General features: G+C 48.3%; 1 protein-coding gene across 1 annotated transcript in view; it reads right to left on the bottom strand.

Annotated features, from left to right (window-relative positions):
- The window catches only part of megf8 (multiple EGF-like-domains 8), a 37,514-nt gene extending 19,765 nt beyond the window's left edge, over window positions 1-17,749 (bottom strand). The window contains exons 1-24 of the mRNA XM_061258669.1: window positions 17,332-17,749; window positions 15,891-16,138; window positions 15,229-15,392; window positions 13,304-13,513; window positions 12,719-12,899; window positions 11,994-12,082; window positions 11,401-11,614; window positions 10,775-10,955; window positions 10,499-10,644; window positions 9,951-10,061; window positions 9,080-9,231; window positions 8,265-8,366; window positions 8,024-8,171; window positions 7,726-7,889; window positions 5,514-5,717; window positions 4,962-5,162; window positions 4,239-4,484; window positions 3,885-4,003; window positions 3,667-3,798; window positions 3,250-3,363; window positions 2,465-2,548; window positions 1,760-2,008; window positions 1,299-1,483; window positions 329-542 (exon numbers count right to left, since the gene is read on the bottom strand). Coding sequence (XP_061114653.1) covers window positions 329-542; window positions 1,299-1,483; window positions 1,760-2,008; window positions 2,465-2,548; window positions 3,250-3,363; window positions 3,667-3,798; window positions 3,885-4,003; window positions 4,239-4,484; window positions 4,962-5,162; window positions 5,514-5,717; window positions 7,726-7,889; window positions 8,024-8,171; window positions 8,265-8,366; window positions 9,080-9,231; window positions 9,951-10,061; window positions 10,499-10,644; window positions 10,775-10,955; window positions 11,401-11,614; window positions 11,994-12,082; window positions 12,719-12,899; window positions 13,304-13,513; window positions 15,229-15,392; window positions 15,891-16,059 — 3,779 coding nt within the window. The 5' untranslated portion in view covers window positions 16,060-16,138; window positions 17,332-17,749. The remainder of the gene's footprint in view (window positions 1-328; window positions 543-1,298; window positions 1,484-1,759; window positions 2,009-2,464; window positions 2,549-3,249; window positions 3,364-3,666; window positions 3,799-3,884; window positions 4,004-4,238; window positions 4,485-4,961; window positions 5,163-5,513; window positions 5,718-7,725; window positions 7,890-8,023; window positions 8,172-8,264; window positions 8,367-9,079; window positions 9,232-9,950; window positions 10,062-10,498; window positions 10,645-10,774; window positions 10,956-11,400; window positions 11,615-11,993; window positions 12,083-12,718; window positions 12,900-13,303; window positions 13,514-15,228; window positions 15,393-15,890; window positions 16,139-17,331) is intronic.
- Window positions 17,750-22,182: the final 4,433 nt, after the last annotated feature.

Raw genomic sequence — 22,182 nt, 5'->3', positions numbered from 1 at the left:
AGAGCAGGAAATTACACACACCGTGCTTTAACCTTTCCTAATGTCTTCTGTAGAAAGTTAAAAATGTTACTTTTCTGGTTTGTGTGGACCCTGGAAGCCTCACTACAAACCAAGTAGAGGAAAGTAACAAATGTATTACTAAAGTTTGCACTATTCTGAGAGCTGTAAAACTTCTGAATATCCCAATCACAGAGCAGCGTTTCTACTATTTATGTTATATTTTAGCCAGCGACCCGGTCGTGGGTCACATTGGACCCCCTCACCACCCCTCCTACAAACACAATTCTCACGGGGGGAAATCCTCACGGAAAGGAGGACGCGCGGTCACCTGGGGTCTCCGTAGTAGCCGGGGAGGCAGGCGTCGCAGTGGGGCCCCTGAGTGTGGTGCGTGCAGTAGCAGAGGCCGGTCTGGTTGTGGCAGTAGCCCTGCTGGGGGTCCCCGTGCCCGTTGCACTGACAGGGCAGACAGCCTCCACCCTCGGCCAGCGCTGTGCCGAAACTGCCCGGCCGACACTGCTCACAGTGCGGCCCCGTCGTCCAGTCTGGGCCGGGGACAGAGAGCGGGGTTTACGAGGGGCAACAAACCCCCGGGCGGAGGGAGGGTAACGGGGTACAGAAACCGCTCCACCGGGTAAAGATTGCACATCTTTCGTCTACAAGTCAGAGATTAGACACAAGGCCATGGTGTAAACTGATGCTATTGAAAGAACAGATATAGAAAAAGACAGGGAGAGAGAGAGTGAGTAAGAGAGAGAGAGAAATAGAGAGGGAGGGAGACAGAGTGAGAGAAAAGTATGAGAGATGAGACAGTGAGAGTGACAGTGAGAGAGGGACACATTTGTGGCCTTCAGTGAGGTGAGCGTGATTGGCCGTCGGTGAGGTGAGCATGATTGTGATTGGCCGTCAGTGAGGTGAGCGAGATTGCGATTGGCCGTCGGTAAGGTGACGCGATTGGCCGTCGGTAAGGTGACGCGATTGGCCGTCGGTAAGGTGACGCGATTGGCCGTCGGTAAGGTGACGCGATTGGCCGTCGGTAAGGTGACGCGATTGGCCGTCGGTAAGGTGACGCGATTGGCCGTCGGTAAGGTGATGCGATTGGCCGTCGGTAAGGTGACGCGATTGGCCGTCGGTAAGGTGACGCGATTGGCCGTCGGTAAGGTGACGCGATTGGCCGTCGGTAAGGTGACGCGATTGGCCGTCGGTAAGGTCATGGGATTGGCCGTCGGTAAGGTGACGTGATTGGCCGTCTGTAAGGTGAGCCGATTGGCCGTCGGTAAGGTGACGCGATTGGCCCTCACCTTGGCAGCGGTCACAGAGCCCCGGGGCAGTGATACAGGTGCTGTGGAAGTTGCAGCGGCAGTCCACATCACACTCCACCCCGCTCAGCACCATGGTGGAGGGGTCCGAGGTCCAGCCCAGCGCACACTCGCACTCGAACCGGGGGCTACCACTGCACTGGCCCTCCCGGCACTCGTTATAACACCTGCAAAAACATTACAGAGCAAAAACAACCACAGGACAGGGCTTCACTCAACAATACTGTACAGGGCGACACACAAAATGGCAGCCTGGAGGACTTTACACAGCAGGGTTTTTTTTTTCTGCATAGAGAAAACTTTGGCAAGCACCAAAATCAAAAATTCAAAGCCATTCATAAGCACGTCATCAGCGGTGTCCGGTTTTCGGTCTCCCGTCCTCCGTGTCGCTGAGAAACCGAACGTCAAACGGCCGTAAAGACCCGGGGCTGTTCAGAACTCACGTCTGGTTGCAGTGCAGCACGCCGTCGCCCGTGTAGCCCCGCTCGCAGTGGCACTCGTACGCCGTGGGTGTGTTGACGCAGGAGGCGAAGGGGTGGCAGCTGTGCAGGCCCAGCACGCACTCCTCCACGTCCGGGCAGGACGGGTAAGACCACACCGCCTCCTTCTCCCCCTCCACCACGCCCTCCACGTGCTCCACCTCCATCTCCATCTCCGTCACCCGCGGCGGAGACAAGGTCTGGGGCTCAGGGCTGGGCACAGAAAGACTCTGGCTTAACGCTCAAAGGAGCGAGGTCACGTATCGGACTATAATGTTCTTCACTGAACGTTCTGGGAGAGGGCCTATGGCCTCGTGGCTAAGGTGCTTGACTGAGGCCCGGAAGGTCGGTGGTTCAAGCCGCAGTGCAGCCACAGTAAGATCAGCGCAACTGTAAGTCGCTTTGGGGGGAAAAAAGCATCCGCTAAATAACTGTAATATGTAACTGCAATACATTCTACACAGAGCATTCTAATACTGATTTAAGAATCGCTACTGGTCACTGAAAGCAAAGGAGTTCTAGAACACCCATTTTTGAATTTTGAAAAACATTTAAAAAAAACGAGCTATACAACTTCAGCTGCTCCAACTGTACTCTGAGTGTAACCTTTGCTGGATTACTTCACGTGACGTGTGGAAACGGCTCCTCTCCCCAACAGGGCAGACCAACCTGGAGGCGCGCGCTTCCGCCACGGCCATGCTGCAGTTAGGGAAGGCCGAGTCTCTGAGCCCCGCCCAGTCCCCTCGCTGACACCTGGGACAGGCAGAGAAGAGTGGTGCAGGGGAGAGAAGGAGAGGAGGAGGAGGAGAGGAGAGGGGTGCAGGGGAGAGAAAGAGAGGAGGAGAGGAGGAGAGGAGAGAGGTGCAGGGGAGAGAAGGAGAGGAGGAGAGAAGAGGTGCAGGAGAGAGAAAGAGAGGAGGAGAGGAGAAAGGTGCAGGGGAGAGAAGGAGAGGAGGAGAGAAGAGGTGCAGGAGAGAGAAAGAGAGGAGGAGAGAAGAGGGGTGCAGGGGAGAGAAGGAGAGTAGGAGGAGGAGAGGAGAGGGGTGCAGGGGAGAGAAAGAGAGGAGAGGAGAGGAGAGAGGTGCAGGGGAGAGGAGGAAAGGAAAGAAGAGATGGGTGAAACATGAGAGGGAGAAGAGGGGGAGAAATGAGGTAAAACAGTATGTTATGTAAAGCTAGACCTTCCTTTGTGCAAACAGTATCTTCAGAGAGAACGGTAGTGCGGTAGTGTGTGCAGATGGGCAGTGAGGAGATGAGAAGTCGTCTCGGGACCTACCTGTCAATGGTGGGATTGCTGTAGTGTGTAAGAGGGGCAGTGAGGTCTCGGGGCCCACCTGCCAAAGGCTGGGCTGCTGTCGTGTGTGTAACAAGGGCATTGAGAAGTCTCGGGGCCTACCAGTCAATGGTGGGATTGCTGTAGTGTGTAAGAGGGGCAGTGAGGTCTCGGGGCCTACCTGCCAATGGTGGGGTTGTTGTAGTCCCCACACCAGCCACACTGGAATGTGTGCAAGCAGTCTGAGCATGAGGACAGGGCTGAACACTGCTTACACTGCGGCACCGAATGAACGCTGAGAGAGAGAGAAACGGAAAAAGAAAGTGACCATCAGATAAGCACTTTAGAGGGGCAGAGGTTTGTGGGTGAAAGCAGGGGCAGAGTGGCAGAGGGGCAGGGGGGCAGGGGGGCAGGGGGGCAGGGGTTTGTGGGTGAAAGCAGGGGCAGAGGGGCAGAGTGGCAGAGGTGCAGGGGAGCAGGGGGGCAGAGGGGCAGAGGGGCAGAGGGGCAGGTGAACAGGGGGGTAGGGGGACAGGGGGGCAGGGGTTCGCGGGTGAAAGCAGGGGCAGAGGGCCCTCCTCCCCTCGCGGGCGTTTACCTGTCATACCAGTCCCGACACTCGCCGTACGGGTATTTGGTGAGGTAGGCGGCGAAGTAGAAGCAGGCCTGGGCGGACTCACACCAGGCGCACTGGCTGGAGTTGGACAGACACTCCGAGCACGTCCTCCTCCTGCGTACAGAGGGGGAACAGAGGCAGTGACGGACAGGAAACCGGGGCGGGCCGGCGGCAGGGACGGAGCCGGAATGGCGACTCACCGGTTGCACACTTTGGGGCAGCCCTCGGGGCTGCGGATGGCCACGCCCGGCCTCCCGCGGCGACTGCACTGGTAATCGCCCTTTTTGCTGGAGCTGATCTGCCACTGACAATACGGGTCCTGCAGGGGCGAGATAACGTCAGACACAAGCCGTCAGCAACGCCGTAGCCGCCCGACAGGAACCGACGCGGCGGGCGCGGCGAGCCATCCGTCATCGGCGACAGGATGACAGGACGGTGGCGCGCCCAGCTAACGGGAAGCATTCTCTGAATGTCGCCGTCGAGCAGCGAAGACGCGGTCGCGGACCGCTTCACGCCGGCGTCGCGAGGCGCCGCCCCCGCTCTCACTCCCTCACCTGCGCGCAGGCGGCGCAGTCCCTGTAGTCCTCGCACAGGCTGCAGTGCTGCGGTGCAAGCAGCAGGTGGCGCTCCTCCATGCCGGGGCTTTCCAGGCAGGGCTCCAGAGAGGAGTTCCCGCGGGCGAGGCAGCGGTTCTGGGGTGGGCACCAGCCGCAGGACTGGTCCGACAGGCAGGCCAGGCAGGACCGGTACGCGGTGCAGGAGTCCGAGCGGTACGGCTCCAGGAACAGGAAGGAGATCTCCTGCGGGAGGCGGGAGGGGGGGGGGGCCGTAGAGTACATAACATGCGGAGACAGCGACGGCCGTAGAAACCAGTGGAGAGCACATCAGAACCAGGTTGCGGTTTGTGTGTCTTTGGTCACACGCCTAATCCTGTGTGCAACGAGGGAATCGCAGAACGGTTAGGTCAGAAGCCAGCCCTCCTTTGCCACAGGCGATGAAAGCCAAATACAAGTTTTTCATACGGCTGAGAGCGACAACGGTACATTTATGCCTGCGGGGGAGAACACCCACGTTCACAGACTGCAAGTGACACTCGGACGCTGACAAAGGTATTTCTGGATAACATCAAACAAAGAGGTCTCGCTAAAACTGACACTGACGATCTCCTATACGTTTCAGCACGGGACAGCTAAAATAGCCTCTTATAGGCATCGGCAGAGGGTGCCATTACTAGCCCGGAAGAGGACGTTGGGTGTGCGCTCGCGAGGGACACTCACGCTTCCCCCGGGGATGGAGGTCCTGTTCCAGGTGAGGGCCATTTCGCAGGTGTGCCCCGATTCGGAGTTGTTGAGGTAGCCCTCGGCCTGCACCAGGTACCGGTTCCCCCGGGTGAGGTTCTGGAACAGCCGGCCCCCTCCTGGCCTGGCCAGCAGGCGACTGGTCTTCTCCTGCTGGGCTGCCCAGTGTCCCACCACCGACTGCACGGCCAAGTCAACACGCATAAACACATTCAACAACAACAACAACAACAACAAAACAGCCATAGTGCAGTTATTTTGGTTTCCCCTTCATCAAGCAAAGAGCCTTTTTGCTAAAGGTCTAAAATGTCTGCGAGAAACGGCTCTACAGTGCTCCTACTTTCAGAACATGTGCCCCATAAAATGTATGTTTTATGTTTGCATTTTTTCCTTCGATTCATTTGTAATGTTTATTTTTATTTTTTTGTATTTTAATAATGATTAAGTTTGGTGGCATTTCATTGAGGTTCCAGCCCATTTTTGCTTCCCTGTGATACGTGGGAGAGCGTTCAGCGTGCTGGGCGCCCTCACCAGCTGCAGCAGGTTGGGCCCTGTGGCCATGCGGGCGATGAAGTGCAGCCTCTGAAGGCGCGCCCACATGGACACCGTCTCCTGGGGAGGGGGTGCGGGCGGAGGGCCACCCCACAGGGGGTGGATAAACCCGCGGAACTGCAGGGTGACGTTGGTCTCCGTGGAGGGACTCAGCGTGATGGACGTGCTCCTCAGGATGGACACCTGTGAGGGAGGAGGGGCAGAGGAGAGAGAGACTCTTACCATTGCTACAACATGCAAACCTCACCTCTCATGAACAAGACAAACAAACCTTTCAAACAAACAAAGGCTTTCATTGTGTTTCATACGTCAAACATGTCACCTGGCTCTCTGACAAGTGAATCACACGCATATTAAGAACAAGTTATCTCTGTCATACCGTAAATCCTCAAATTGTATCCGGGATTCTATTTGAAGCCGGGCCTCGGATAATAGCCGGGGGCGTGGTCGATTCAGACAAATAAAGGCCGGCCCCCAAATACAAGCCGGGGTAATATTGCCTACCAGTAGTGCTATCAGTCCATGAGCACTAGAAGACATTGTTTCGATTTAACTCAATTAAATAAAAGAGCTCTTCTTAATATTTTATATTGTTGGTTGGTTTAATACTGTTGCCAATGAAAAGTTGTCCTACACCATGGGTCTCCAACACGTTGCTCTCAAGCTACCAGTCGCTTGCCGCCCCCTTCTGAGTAGCTTGCCAAAGGCTGAAGCAGTATACATTTAAACACAATTGTTGCCGCGAGGCATTCCAGCCTACGAAATAAAAAGTAAATCAGGCAAAATTAAAAATTAACTCAATTTAGGCTACTTGGTTATGCAATAAGGTTTCCATGTATTTACAGCACAGCGCACGTTCAATGAATGAATGAATTAAAGCGGCTGCCTTGGCTCGCAATAAACAGACGGGTGGAAATCCCGACACTCTTTCAACTACATAAAACTTAACAGTGAACCATAAAATACCCCCCAGATTTCATTGCCCATCAGTCCCAACATTCAAACAGTCAAAAAGTAAATTAAATCCCAAACCAAAGCGAAAATCTTTTGATAGCCTGCTCCAAACGAAACGAAACAATAAAACGCACTTCAGGAAAAAAAGATCCTGAACTTGCTGTTATCTACGCTAATTTGTTATTGTTCATGAAGGCGTGTCTGGCAAGTTATTTTATGGATTCTGGACTTGCTTGTGATTTATTGTGTTTGAGAATTTTTGCAATAAACTAAGTCTGTTAAGACTGACACTATGACTTACCAAACGGTGTTCCTGATTAGCCTACACTTGATTTCTGAACGGTTACAGGAAGTGTTGAACAGTGTTGGCCCACTTTAAGTGTAGCCTTTTACTTTATTTCTAAGAATAAAATTCTACAACAGAAGCCTAATAAGAAATAAAAGCCTGCCCTAAATAAAGGCCTGTGCTTTGTGCAGCCTAAGTAAATAAAAGACCCCGGCCACAATTTGAGGAATTACGGTCGTACAGTAGTCAGGGATACGGTCTGTTTAGCTTCCAAGCACTCCAGTGTCTACATACATTTTTAGTTGCTCATGACATCTTCAAAAAATCTTTCAACCAGTGCAAAGCAGTGACACTCCTTGTCTTGGCAACAATGACAAACAGCTCTTGTATAACTCAAGCGAGCAAGAGAGAAAAAGAAGGGGACAAAGTGTGACAGAGTGGGATAGGTGGACGGCTGAAAGGGAGCAAGCAGTCGAAAGACAGGTCTGTCCGGGGAGAGGGAAAGGTAGAGAGAGGGAAAGGTAGAGAGAGGGAAAGCATGAGAGAGGGAGAAAGCACACAGTCAGTCAGAAGAGAAGAGCGTCAGCTTGTAGATTCACGTTATCGTACAGAGTGAGTCTGTGGACTGAGAGTAGGGTGCAGTGAAAGCGTGACAGAGGGAAGGGGGATTGACACAGTGCAGTGGTGAAAGGGACAGACAGAAGAGGGATTGACGCAGTGCAGTGCAGTGGTGAAAGGGACAGACAGAAGGGGGATTAGTGCAGTGCAGTGCAGTGGTGAAAGGGACAGACAGAAGGGGGATTAGTGCAGTGCAGTGCAGTGCAGTGGTGAAAGGGACAGACAGAAGGGGGATTAGTGCAGTGCAGTGCAGTGGTGAAAGGGACAGACAGAAGAGGGATTGACACAGTGCAGTGCAGTGCAGTGGTGAAGGCTGTCGGCGGGGGACTCTACCTTGTCGGGCTGGGACACATTGCGGGGGTACTGGTAGGTGAGCAGGTGCAGTCCCGGGACATAGTTCTCAGTGCGACAGGAGTGGAGGGAGGTGAGGAAACGCGTGCGCTCCCCCCACCAGCCGTGCGCCCCTGAGATCTGGTCCACACGGCAGGCACTCTGCTCTGAGGGCCGAAAGGGGAGGAAGAGGGAGATGTGAGCGCGAAACAAGTACAGGCCTCTCCCCTCTCCAATAAAACACGGCGACAGCGCTTCTTCCTTCACCGAAACTAGTCTCGCCCGGGGCTCCCGCGCTCACCTGACACGGGCAGGCAGGACTCGTTCTGCACGCACCAGCCGAAATCTCCGGGGGCTCGGGGGAGCGAGCCGGGGGCCCCGCTGAACACCAGGCAGGACTGACAGTCCGACAGGAACCTGGCGAGGCCCAGACAGCCTGTGCTGCCGCACTGCGAGGAGAGGGGGAACCGCGGTTAGACCAGCGGGGCAGGACGAGCCGGGCTGAGACTGGGCTGGGCTGACTGCGGGATGGGATGTCTTACGGGATTGGCTGGCTGGTATTCCCGGCACCGGCCCTCACACCAGCTGCACTCCGGGTTCCTCAGACACCAGCTCTCATCCGGAGCCTCTGCACACACTGCATCCTGTATCAAAGTGCTACTGTTACACACACTACCCTGTATCCTGTAACAAAGTGCTACGGTTACACACATTACCCTGTATCCTGTTACACACATTACCCTGTATCCTGTTACACACATTACCCTGTATCCTGTTACACACACTACCCTGTATCCTGTAACAAAGTGCTACGGTTACACACATTACCCTGTATCCTGTTACACACATTACCCTGTATCCTGTAACAAAGTGCTACTGTTACACACATTACCCTGTATCCTGTAACAAAGTGCTACTGTTACACACATCCTGTATCCTGTAACAAAGTGCTACTGTTACACACATTACCCTGTATCCTGTAACAAAGTGCTACTGTTACACACACTACCCTGTATCCTGTAACAAAGTGCTATGATTACACACATTACCCTGTATCCTGTAACAAAGTGCTACGGTTACACACATTACCCTGTATCCTGTTACACACATTACCCTGTATCCTGTAACCAAGTGCTAACCTGTATCCACAGTGCTATCCAAAGACCATATGTAATCAAAATAACACCCTTTATTTTATTTACAAGATTATTAGTTTTCTTTTTCTTTTTTTAAGGAGAGCAGAACATCTGCCCTCACTATGTAGTTTTGGCATGGCTCAGACAGAATAATTTCCATGTCAGAACTTCTAATTCCATCCCCTTCCCTCTCCTCTACCCCATCCGAAGCACTCACTCACCCGGTCTCCTGGGTCACTGCTGACAAACAGCGGAACCTTGTATGCGACCAGGTCTCCACGGGCAACCCCACTGTAACCCCCGGCAACCAGCAGCACGCGCCCGTCCATCGCAGCGGCAACGTGGGAGTAGCGTCCCCTCACCCTTTCGCCTCCTAAGATGGAGGACAGAGCAGCACTGACCACAGCAGCTTTCAGCTGATCAGTGCAAAATGTTGGCGGCCTGTAGCGTAGTGGTTAAGGTAAATGATTGGGAAACGCAAGGTCGGAGGTTCTAATCCCCGGTGTAGCCAAAATAAGATCTGCACAGCCGTTGGGCCCTTGAGCAAGGCCCTTAACCCTGCATTGTCCAGGGGAGGATTGTCTCCTGCTTATTCTAATCAACTGTACGTTGCACTGGATAAGAGCGCCTGCCAAATGCCAATAATGTAATGTAATGCGTTGCTCCAGGGGAGGATTGTCTCCTGCTTAGTCTAATCAACTGTACGTCGCTCTGGATAAGCGTGACGTACCCCTCCCAGGTAAGCAGCTAATCGGCTAGTTAGCATTATTAGAACTAAGTCGTGTACATTTGTATTAAAAAGGTAACGGTGGCCAATTAAATGGAATTGAAACCATTCAACAGTAACATAAACTGACCATGTACCAAACAGCAAGTTGGCTCACCATGTTCCGAACAGCGCAACTTTCATGATGAATAACTAAAAAATTACTTCGAGATCAGCTTTGGTTTTTTGTGCGAACATAAGTTTGCTGCGAATGCCCACCATCTCGAATGCACGTCAGGTAGCCGAACACAATCGGGTTGTTGAACACTGACTTGCCCTTCAACCCCTCCTGTCCAGATGTACAGGGGCCCAGCGTCATTACTCACTGTGTAAGAGACTCTCCCCTGCAGTGACCCACTGGTGACAGCCCAGGTGGTAGAAGAAGATCTCCTCATCGTAACACTTCTCCTCCTGGTAGTGGATGTGAACATTGCCGCCTGCGCGGAAAGGGCAGAGGAGCGTGAGGGAAAACTTCAACGCAGCTCAGCTATGTTATATGGAGTTCCAACAATCTCCCAAACAATCTCTCAGCACGCCCACCTCACTCGCACACACCTGCGACACGTGCCCCCAGGGCCGTAAGACACACCCCGGGCTTGTGAGGGACGCCCCGAGGTCTGGGGGACACACCCTGGCCGTACTAAGGGCGGCCTGTAGCGTAGTGGTTAAGCTAAATGACTGGGACACGCAAGGTCAGTGGTTCTAATCCCGGTGTAGCCACAATAAGATCCGCACAGTCATTGGGCCCTTGAGCAAGGCCCTTAACCCTGCATTGTTCCAGGGGAGGATTGTCTCCAGCTTAGTCTAATCAATTGTACGTTTCTCTGGATAAGAGCGTCTGCCAAATGCCAATAATGTAATGTAACGTACTCACCGTAAACCACCATGTAGTTCCCGATGATGGTGGCCGAGTGGAAGGCCCTCTCTCTGGGCCCGCTGGTCGGGAAGCGGGAGCGGAACGAGGTCCAGAACCGGCGGTCCACGTGGAAGGCGTCGGTGGCGTTGACTCGCACGCTGAACCTGAGGAGAGGCCGGCAGTCAGCAGAGGACCCAGCGCTGGCGGGCACAGACACCAGGGCTCCGTGAAAAAAAAACGCTCGGATGAGGGACCGTTTAGGAAGGATGGGTAACCCTACGGGGAGGGTCTCACCTGGCAGTGGTGGGCCGGTGACCCCCGTACACCAGCAGCATTCGGGACGGAGCGTGAAACACCATGGAGTGTCCCGCCGTGGAGGGCGGCTTGCCCCCAGAGGGCCGGACCGCCTCCCACATGCGACCGCTCAAGTTGAAGCGACTCAGCGACGAGGAGAACATGTCCTCTTCCGTCCGTCCTGCAAGCAGAGGGGCCATCACCGCGTGACTGTGCGTTCAGAGACGCTCTTCTGCATACCACTGTTGCAATGCGTGCTTATTTGCATTACTGTCACCTCTCTCATTAACAACGCTTTTTTGCAACGCAGAACTGTCGCTCAATGGATGTTTTTTGTTTTTCCACACCGGTCTACGTAAACTCTAGACTGTTGTGCATGAACATTCCAGGAGATCAGCGGTTTCCGAGATACTCAAACCACCCTGTCTGGCACCAATAATAATTCCAGGGTCAGTCAGTTAATGTTCACGCCGACCATCAGAATGGGGAAGAAATGTGATAAGTGACTTTGACCCTGGAATGATTATCTGCATTTTATGCATTGCACTGTTGCCACACAATTGACAGTTGCATGAATAAGTAGGTCTATAGGTGTTCCTAACAAAGTGCTCAGTGAGTGTATATACCCCCAAAGATATACAGATGGTTGTCCACAACAGCTGCGGCGTGGTTGGCCAGTTTGGGCGCGCCCGGCGAGTCCCACTGGCCAAGCTGCAGCCAATCGTCCTTCAGGGGTCGGTACATCCAGACGTCACTGGCCAGGGAGCCATTGGCCAGCTCTCCCCCAAAAATGACCATGTTCCCCTGCCACTCCACAGCGGTGTGAGAGTGACGAGCCGCCTGAGAGAGAGAGAGAGAGAGAGAGGGAGAGGGAGAGAGACTCTTCCTTTACTGAAACACAAAAACTCCAAAATCACCTGAAAACCTACCTGGTAAACCAAAACATAACTTCATCTCTTCTTCATTTACACACAAACAGCCCCCCCTCCCCCAAATACTCCGAGGGAGAGGGGGGGGGGGGGAGGGAGGGAGAGAGAGAGAGAGAGAGAGAGAGAGAGAGAGAGAGAGAGAGAGAGAGAGAGAGAGAGAGAGAGAGAGAGAGAGAGAGAGAGAGAGAGAGAGAGAGAGAGAGAGAGAGAGAGAGAGAGAGAGAGAGAGAGAGAGAGAGAGAGAGAGAGAGAGAGAGAGAGAGAGACGGACGTGTGGAGTGTGCGCTCACCGGACTGAACGCATGCAACCTTCTCTCCCACTTGTTGTCAGTAAAGTTGTATTTCACCAGGTCCCCGAGAGCTTTGTTCAGATCAAATCCTGAGACACAAGAAACATGAGCACCAGCGGGTCATTAATGACAGTCTGTGATTTACTTTGAGTCAGTGACCTGGTTTAGACGGTGATTTACATCAAGTCAGTGTCCTGGTTTAGACGGTGATTTACATCAAGTCAGTGTCCTGGTTTAGACGGTGATTTACATTGAGTCAGTGACCTGGTTAAGGCAGTGACTTATCTAGGGTTTGAACATACAAAACCCCACTCTGCCTTTCCTAAAAACACCACACTAGTCACTGCAGTTCATCAATTTGCAACAGGATAATGCAAATTTCTCAACTTCACTTCCACATGTGGTGTAGGCTACCAGCATCGTAAAACGATGCAGCCTACTGCAACACATACAGACAACCGCGAGGTGCAAAAAAAAATAAAAAATAAAAAAAAGAACGGATTAATACAAATTTGCACTTAATTACACTCAATTCACTTTAATTACAAACCCGTTGATATACACACCAGTTACCAGAAGTAACATCAACTCAATTAGTCATGCACGCACACGCACACACACCTGCTGGAGTTCATTACGCATTACACTCGGTCACAACAGCAAACACATGCCCAGGGAAACGTGTGAAGAAATCATGAGAGGAACACAGCGGCAGAATCCCTCACCTCCAAACAGGTACATGGCCCCAGCGGAGGGCAGGTACGCTCCGGCAGCAGCAGTGCGGGGGGCCATCTGGTCATCGCCCCCGCTCACCTCCCACCACTGACCTGCCCCACTGTCGTCACGGAGACCCAGCTGGCAGCTGCGTCCCACGAAGCCGGAGGTGCAGAGACACCGCTCCCCTGTCTGAGCACACAAGCGCAGCGGCGTCAGGGCGAGTCCACTTTCTCACCCAGAAAACTCATCCATCGCAATAGCATTCATCTTAAGTTTAATTTTATTAAATTTTTTATTCAAAGGACCAATGATTACAGGCTAACAACGGTCCATTTTTTCCAGCATCATCACCATTTCCCAACATTGTTTCTGTCGAGCTCCCCATACTTTTTTGACATTTTCCGATCAAATTTAACACTCGATCACAAAAGCCATCCAATTCAATTGTACGCATGAAGCCATTAAATACCTCTCAGAAAGACACATTTTCATTTTCAGAAAGTGCAGCCGATTATCACGGACTTGGCCAAAGCCGGTTTTTTTAACTGAATTTACTCTAAAAGAAAGAAAGCGGGCGGGAGCCGGCCTCTCACCGGGTCACAGGAGCCGTGCAGCGCGCAGGCCAGGGAGCAGACGGGGGTGCGGCAGCTAGGCCCATCCCAGCCAAGGTGACACATGCAGCGGGCCGTGGCCTGGTCGCACCGGCCATGGCCCCCGCAGGCGCCAGGGCACTCCGAGAAGGTGTAGGTGGCATTGAAGCCCAGCAGGTTGTAGTTGGCATCGCTGAAGAGGTGCAGCAGCATCTGGGGAAGACGCGGGCATTGGGTTTGGGAGGACGGGGGCAGTGCCTTGCGCTTGGCGCACATGCGTTTAATTTCAATTACACTGTGCATTGTGAAGGTGTGAATGGGATTGCTACCCAGGTTAACACACAACGCTGTTTGCAGGTATGCTTAACTTAGCTATTAACAAACCATACCAGAAACCACATCGTCTATGTCAACTGCACTATTTACAGTACTGGCATCAGGCTTGGCAAGTGTAGTTAGAGCAGGGTGCCAAAATTGGTTTAAATCTCTGTTACAATAAATCTGTATGTGACTGAACTCTTAATGGAACAGAGTTAAACATGAGACCTTTCTGCAAGATTGCTTTTTATTTTAATTTTTTTTACCATGACTGTTTATAAAAAAGAAAAAAAAGAAAAAAAAAGAAAAAAAAAGAAACGGGCCTTGGTGCAAAAGTTTGGGAACCCTTTTGGGTTATTCTATGTTCTGAAGTAACTCCATGCCTTATCCAACTGCAGTGGCTGTTCTGTCTGGTGTTAACAACCATGGGTTCCTGTAAACAGTTCCATTCCAGAATGAAGATGGTTCATTTCCACCAAGAAGAAGAAGAAGACTACAAAAACTCTCAATGTTTCAAACTACCTATTTCCACTGTCAGAAACATTATTAGAAAATGGAAGATAAATGGAATAGTTGAAGTCAAGCAAGGTCTGGAAGACCAAGAAAGATTTCAGATAGAATGGCCCGAGACCTGGTGAGAAATGCTCAGAAGAACCCACACATCACTGCAAAAGAACAGCAAACACAGATCTAGCTGTTCACAGAGCAACAATAGAACATACTTTAAACAACAAAGACCTACATGGCAGACTTGCCGGAAAGAATGACAAAAATTAAGCACCTGAAGTATGCAAAAGAAAACATTGAGAAACCTGAAGCCTATTGGAACAATGTGCTTTGATCCGACAAAACCAAAATTGAACTTTTAGGCCACCACCAAAGAATGCATGTTTCTTTGAATGGCATAGGAAATATTGTGCGAGTGGAAGGACGAATGGATTCCACCAAATTTGAAGAAATTCTAGAGGCTAATGTTCAAAGGTCAGTCCAGACATTGAAGTTGAAGAAAAGTTGGGTATTCCAGCAAGACAATGACCCAGAGAATACCTGGAAATCAACCATGAAGTATCTCCAGGAAAGACGGATGAAGGTTTTGGAATGGTTACCACAGTCCGCAGACTTGAAATATTATTGAAAATCGGTGGAGAGATCTGAAACGTGCCATACATGCAAGGAGGCCGAAGATTATTTTTGAGCTAGAAGTGTTCTGCCAGGAAGAATGGGGAAATGAGAATTGAAGTACTAACAAACAGGGTTCCCAAACTTTTGTGCAGAGCCCATTTCCTTTTTTTAATTATTTTTAAAATGTAAAAAAAAGAAAAGAAAAGAAATTGTATTGCTTTAAAATTCAACGTTGTACCATTTAAGAGGACTGGTTTACTTCTGTTGACTTCAATATTAATTTGACTTCAATTTTATATTTTCAGGTAGTGTGTGTATGAATGGGTGAATGAGAAGCATCAATTGTACAGCGCTTTGGATAAAGGCGCTATATAAATGCCAACCATTTACCATTTATAACCAAAATGACTACCATGACTTCAGCTGAGCCTGACAGAGTTTGACAGCTTGCAGTTTTGGCATCCCCAAGTGTACCACTGTGCGTTTACCTTGCCAGACTTTGCCTCTATGGGCTGTGGCAGTGTTGTACCAGTGAGACTGGCCAGCAAGGGGCTGTTGTAGGAGTCTCCATCATAAACAAACAGGTAATCGTATGTGCACTCTGTCTCCATGAAGGTGAAGTTCAGAACTATACTGTAACTACTGCTAGGGGCTGAGGAAGAAAGAAAAATGATATTAGGTTAAAATGCAAAAAGAGGTCAAGAAGGTTCTGTGACTGTAGTACTGACATGGTATTTGAAACAACAACATATCTTTCCCTCTCAAATACCATCTTTTTGGCAGGGGGCCCAACTAGCATTCATGTCCCCTGAAATGCATATAGCCTGTCGGCACTTCTTTCCAACCTGAAGTCAACCAGCTGCATCCATCAATCCATCCCCGGATGATGTTATGGCCATATTGCTCCAAAATGGTCAAATATGAATTATTTAACATGTCACTAGGCAGAAAACAAGGACTTAATCTGGGTATACCTGCAGACACTTTCCTCTTCAGCACCATTCTGCTTCTAGTTTTTCCATATTAAGACGACAGCTACAAAAATCCTTTCTACACACAGGCTACAATGTGACTATGCAATGGCCTTCCAAAGTTCACCCCACTGTTCACCTTGGAACAGAACATCATCCTGTGTTTTAATATTCCTCACCCTTGATGAGCCATTCGCAATTCCCATTCACAGAGTAGTTGCCCATTCCGTCTGTGACATATCCTGGCACCCTGAAGACCTGCCTGTGGCCTTTACAGTCCCCTGCCCAGCTCCAGGGCACCCAGGCTGACAACAATGCCATCAGCAGGGCAGGTAGTAAGGCTGCCATCTCTCCCCTCTGCCAGAGGAAGAGGAGGAGGAAGAGACGGGAAGGAGTCTCACACTCGATGGTCTCACAAGTGTGGAACCTTTGCGAGAGAAAAAATAATAATAAATTAATATATTCCAAATGAAGGAGAAACATTTTCACACCGAATGTCGTGGGGAACAATCCAACGAAAATTAGCGTTAGGCACTAGTTATAGTTTGTTGTGTCCAGAAGTCATCATTCATACATATTTTAAAGCAATATGCAGGGGGCAATGATGATGTCAATGTCCATGGACTTTTCAAGCTGGCAAAAAAAATGTATAACTTGCATGAAGATAATGAATTAACAAAATAGCATCATAGGCAGTACGTTACACGTAGGTATTTTCATTACTCATGTTAGATAATAAGCTAATGTTAAACCTGTAACCATTCAATGTGATTACCTAGCTAGCTGGGTAGTACTACTAGCCATTGTATACAGCTAGGTCGTCATATCGCTTTATGTGCATGGTTCCTGAACAATGAGGTTAAATGTCAACTCTATTTCGAGGGAAAAAGGCATAAAGTAATGGCTATACATTCCGCTAAGTTGGACTAAATGTGATCAGTGAACCTTAGCTGGCTGTTTCGTTACTGTTAGCCAGCTGCCAACTGACTCTGTAGAGTAGTAAGTCGGTTAACGTTAGGTATATTGGCTAATTTATATTAGCTAGCTAGCTAAATTATGAGATTGATAGTTCTAATCGCTAGCTAGCCAAAAATGTGACAACCCTGCAGTATGTACTAATCAATGTAGACCGAGCAAACAACCCAACGTTAGATAACGTAATGTTGATGCAGTTGACTATTGAAATGCAATTCCAGACTGGTAAATTGTTAGCCTAGCTAACCTTAGCTGTTCCCGTTACATTTTATCAAAAGCACTAGATAGCCATTGCCTACGGCGTAACCAATGTTAGCTAACCTAAAGTTAAATCTAACTTGCCCTTAAATTAACCAGAAAGGTAACTATGTAGCTAGCTAACATGAAATAAATCACTTTTTATTACATTAGCTAACGTTAACGTTAGGCAAAGCCTCCGAAAGGCAACTAAGTTAGCTAGGTCGGCCAGGTTAGCTAACAGTTAACGTTAGAGATTACGGCAATGAAAACAAATGGCTAACGTTCACATAGCTAACGCTAGACGTTTTAACGTTAGCTGACGTTCGCCTAGCTACGAAGGTTGCTAGCTGCAAGATAATTGCAGCAGCTAGGCTAGCTAACATTTTATAACCGTGTTCTACTCACCAGTTTCCGTGTCTTCATAGCCCACGCATTTAACCAAGTAGTAGCATATCAATCCCAGTTTCAAACATCAAAAATCGGGCAATCTCACTGGGTTTCAGTCGATCCCAGAGCCCGTATCCGTGGTATACCGAACCGTTAATTGATACTCCAGCTCGAAGACTTTCCGCGGCCTGCCCGATCTTGTTAGCGAATTCGCTAGCTAGCTAGCGGCTAGCGGCTGCCTCCTAGATAGTTCCATGTAAAGTCAATAAAATTGATAGTTGCATATTACTTTGAGACTTCAGTCGAATACATGGCATGACGTGTACATGACAATTGTCATTATCGATAAATTGTGAGCTTAGTTTGTTTTCTCATCTTTTCCAGACCAGCTGTTCTTCATTTGAGAGGACGGCTATTATCCATGAACCTTGGTATGTTACCCTTGCTGGTTACCAACCCGTTAGACAAAACGGAGGCGTGAACAACTTTAAACCTCAAAACAAAGCGACATTGACTCCCATCTACACCCACCGGTACATTTCTAAACATTTTGAACCTCTCAATAAAAACTTAAAACAGTTCAGTTTTTTTTTAAACACTCTATCCTAGGCAGGCTACACATATAGTGAGCATCATAATTCATTGAACAGTGAAATATTTTTTGTTATTTTGGTTCTGTACTCTCGTACTTTGTGGTTGAAAGGATATAGTGACAATGAGGTTAATAATAATAATAATAATAATAATAATAATAATACATTTTATTTGAAGTGGTGCCTTTCTAGACACTCAAGGTCACCTTACATTGTGCAAAATACAAAATAAACATGGTAAAAACATGATACAAAATATCCCATTTAAAATCCATCCATCCATCCATCCATTATCTGAACCCGCTTATCCTGAACAGGGTCGCAGGGGGGCTGGAGCCTATCCCAGCATACATTGGGCGAAAGGCAGGAATACACCCTGGACAGGTCGCCAGTCCATCACAGGGCACACACACCATTCACTCACACACTCATACCTACGGGCAATTTAGACTCTCCAATCAGCCTAACCTGCATGTCTTTGGACTGTGGGAGGAAACCGGAGTACCCGGAGGAAACCCACGCAGACACGGGGAGAACATGCAAACTCCGCACAGAGAGGCCCCGGCCGACGGGGATTCGAACCCAGGACCTCCTTGCTGTGAGGCGGCAGTGCTACCCACTGCGCCATCCGTGCCACCCAATTTAAAATCATCAACAAAAACGAAAACATGATACAATATATCCAATTAAAAATTACAATGAACATACAATTCATATCAAACAAACAGACAGCAGACAGAGATAGACACAAGAACGTGTAAAGGGAAGGAAACAGTCAGGGGTATGCAAGAGTAAACAGATGAGTTTTGAGAAGTTTTTTGAAAGATGACAGTGACTCTGTATGGCGGATGTGTATGGGTAGAGAGTTCCAGAGCCTGGGTGCTGTAGAGCACCCATAATCGGGTCGGGTGGTGGGGATAGACAGGAGGTCAGCTGAGGAGGAGCGGAGAGTGCGAGTTGGGGTGTAGTCGTGAAGAAGGTCAGAGAGATAGGGGGGTGCAAGGGTGTTCAAAGCCTTGTATGTGAGTAGGAGGATCTTGAAATCAATGTGCTGTTGAACTGGTAACCAGTGTAGCTGAGTGAGGATGGGTGTGATGTGGTCATGAGATTTTGTGCGGGTGAGGATTCAGGCAGCAGAATTCTATAATTGTATAATTTGAAGTTTGTTGGTGAGTTTGGTAGAGAGTCCTGAGAGGATGCTGTTGCAGTAATCCAGCCGGGAGAGGACAAAGGCATCGATTAGAGTTTCAGCACTGGTGTGGGAGACTGAGGGGCGGAGTCGGGAGATATTGCGTAGGTGAAAAAAGGCAGTCCTTGAGATGTTTTTTATGTGGGGACCAAAGGATAGTAGTCCAGGATGATTTGTTTGTTGACTGTTTGTGACGATTGTTTGTGAAGGTCTGTTTGTGAAGACGTGCAGATTGTCATTTTATAGTACTGTACAAGTATTTGTTGAATTCATTTGCGTCATTATGCGGAAGGGATCTGCTGATGTCTAGTCTTAATTCTAGACATTACATTACTTACATTATTGGCATTTGGCAGACGCTCTTATCCAGAGCGACGTACAGTTCATTAGACTAAGCAGGAGACAATCCCCCTGGAGCAATGCAGGGTTAAGGGCCTTGCTCTAGGGCCCAACCGCTGTGTGGATCTTATTGTGTTATTCATGTTTATGAGTATTTCATCTCATATATATTAACTATAGCTAGGAACACACATATCAGAGCACTTTATTTAACAAACCTGTACACCAATTTGTTAAGGCAACTATTTAATCAGTCAATCATGCGGCAGCAACTGAAGGCATAAAAGCATGCAGACATGGTCAAGGCGTTCAGCTGTTTTTCAGACCAAATGTCAGAATGGGGAAGAAATGTGATCTAAGTGACCATGGAATGACTGTTGGTGCCAGACAGGGTGATTTGAATATCTGAAATTTTTTGAGTTTGCAGAGAATGGTGCGAAAAACAAAAAAACATCCAGTGAGCAGCAGTTCAGCGGGCAAAAACTCATTGTTGATGAGAAAGGTCAGAGAAGACATTACAATGGTGGTATGCAGAAGAACATCTCTGAACATACAACAATTCACTTAAGTAGATAGGCGACAGCAGCAGAAGACCAATAAGTAAAAAATAATAATAATAAAGTGCTCCCTGAGTAGTTTTACAATGCTACAATGATAGGGTCACTGAAGTTAAATCCATTTGGCACCAGTTTCTGTTAAACACATGCTGGGAAAAAAAAAGGCTCAAAAGTTAAACACACCCGCATGCTCCAATTTATTCAGGCATACTTCATTGACTGGCAGCAGCATTTTGAAATGTCATTGTGGTTGTACTTTTGCCAAGTTATAGTTTGCTAAGGCTTACAAACTTTCCAAGTTCTGGAAAAATAACTTATTGTGGACAGATGAGATCAAAATTAATTCAGAGTGATGGTAAAGGGCAAATTGTGGTGGCCAAAAGAAACTGTCAAAGATTCAAAGCACCCCCCCAGAAGCATCTTATCTGCTTAAGTTCAAGCAGATACCTCCCATCCTCTTGGAGGATGCTTTGGGCCTCGTGCAAGAACGTTTTCGTATTATTAGCATAAAACGATCTTACTTTTTTAAAACTAAGGACTGATACAAGTGTGACTTCAGACAACTATTTTAAATGAAGATGTTTACATTACATTACATTAATGGCATTTGGCAGACGCTCTTATCCAGAGTGACATACAGTTGATTAGACTAAGCAGGAGACAATCCTCCCCTGGAGCAATGCAGGGTTAAGGGATCGAACCACTGACCTTGTGGGTCCCAGTCATGTACCTTAACCACTACGCTACAGGCCGCATGATGTCTGTTATAATACAGTATGGTACTGTAGGTGGGTTCCATCTTGACATATGGTGACTGGGATTAACAAGAACAAGGAACAACTAATACCTGATTGGGTACACTATGGTTTCTTAGTGTTTAGCCAAACATAAATATCTGGTGGACCTGTTTTTTTATCATACTTTATCCACTAAGTATGGTTATGAAAACGTGCAAGGGGAGAAATAAGCAATGCGGTTGCTGAATCTTATTTGATTTGCAATGCTTAGTTTGAAAGTTAAATGCAAAGTTTGGTGTGCCATCATTCTCAGTGTCGTTCGTTTAAACCTCCCACCTCCTCTATGCCGCATCCATCCAGCGTTTGGATGCAGCATCATCTTCTGTTAAACCTTGTGTCTCCTATCATTTCAGCCCTGTCCGCCCCCCTCCTCCCCATCGATAATGGGCCTACATACACTCACCGAGCACTTTATTAGGTAAATGTTTTTGGCTTAGTTTTTTGTGTTGTATGTATTATCTATACTCTGTGTGTCTTGTATGCTGTGAATAGTTCTGTTATTTATCTTACCAGGTCTCTCTTGCAAAATAAATTTTAATCAAAATGAAAATAACCTGGTTAAATAAAGCTTAAATAAAATAAATGAAGAAAAAAAACCTGGCATGGTCTAATTAGGCAGTAACTCAGGACAGCCAGTGGTATATTGTAAAACAAAAACACAACCCGCTCCCCTACTTGCGAGAACACACCCCAAGCAGATGAAACATTATGTCTGTCAGTCTATTTTGTTTTTGCAGCAGAACAGAGGGCCTTGACATGTTCCGATTAAGCTTAGTATAGCAGAAGTTTATTTTTATCTTTGTATAGGGCTTACGGCATCACAATAAGATCATCATCAAAATTAACAATGGACAACACATACGTATTATCTGAGCTCTGAGGAAATAATTAGGTCTCCCTTTAGAGTAGTCAAACTGAACCGGTTGGTTAAGTTAATGTGATCCTGTGCAAACTGCTGGTGTCCAAAACCAGGGTACTCAATCTTGGTAAACAAGTGGTTACAGTGGTAAATAACATCTGTAACAAATGTATTGGTAATAAATATGTCATTTGGAAATGGTTGGTTGAATAAACCAACCATGTATTTCCGGAGCACAGAGTGGAGGAGAGTGGTAGTGGAGTTAAGGAGTTTGCACTTTCCTAATGGGATGCTAATGCCAGTTGTCATGACAGGCTATTTCTGACCGCTTTCAAGATGGCAGTTAGCTCAACTAACATTAGCTATTGATAGCTAACTATCTTGTTAGTTACTAGTAGCTAGTGATACAACTGTATGAAGCTATAATTAAGCTAGTCAACTTAAATAAAAATATTTCTTTCCACCATCTATCTATCTATCTATCTATCTATACTATACTATACTTCAGGCTTTTGTTGTCCAGCTGCTCTAGGAT

Source organism: Conger conger, chromosome 1 (genome assembly GCF_963514075.1).
Source record: "Conger conger chromosome 1, fConCon1.1, whole genome shotgun sequence".
NCBI classification, from domain to species: domain Eukaryota; kingdom Metazoa; phylum Chordata; class Actinopteri; order Anguilliformes; family Congridae; genus Conger; species Conger conger.
This window is presented reverse-complemented; position numbering and strand designations above follow the sequence as displayed.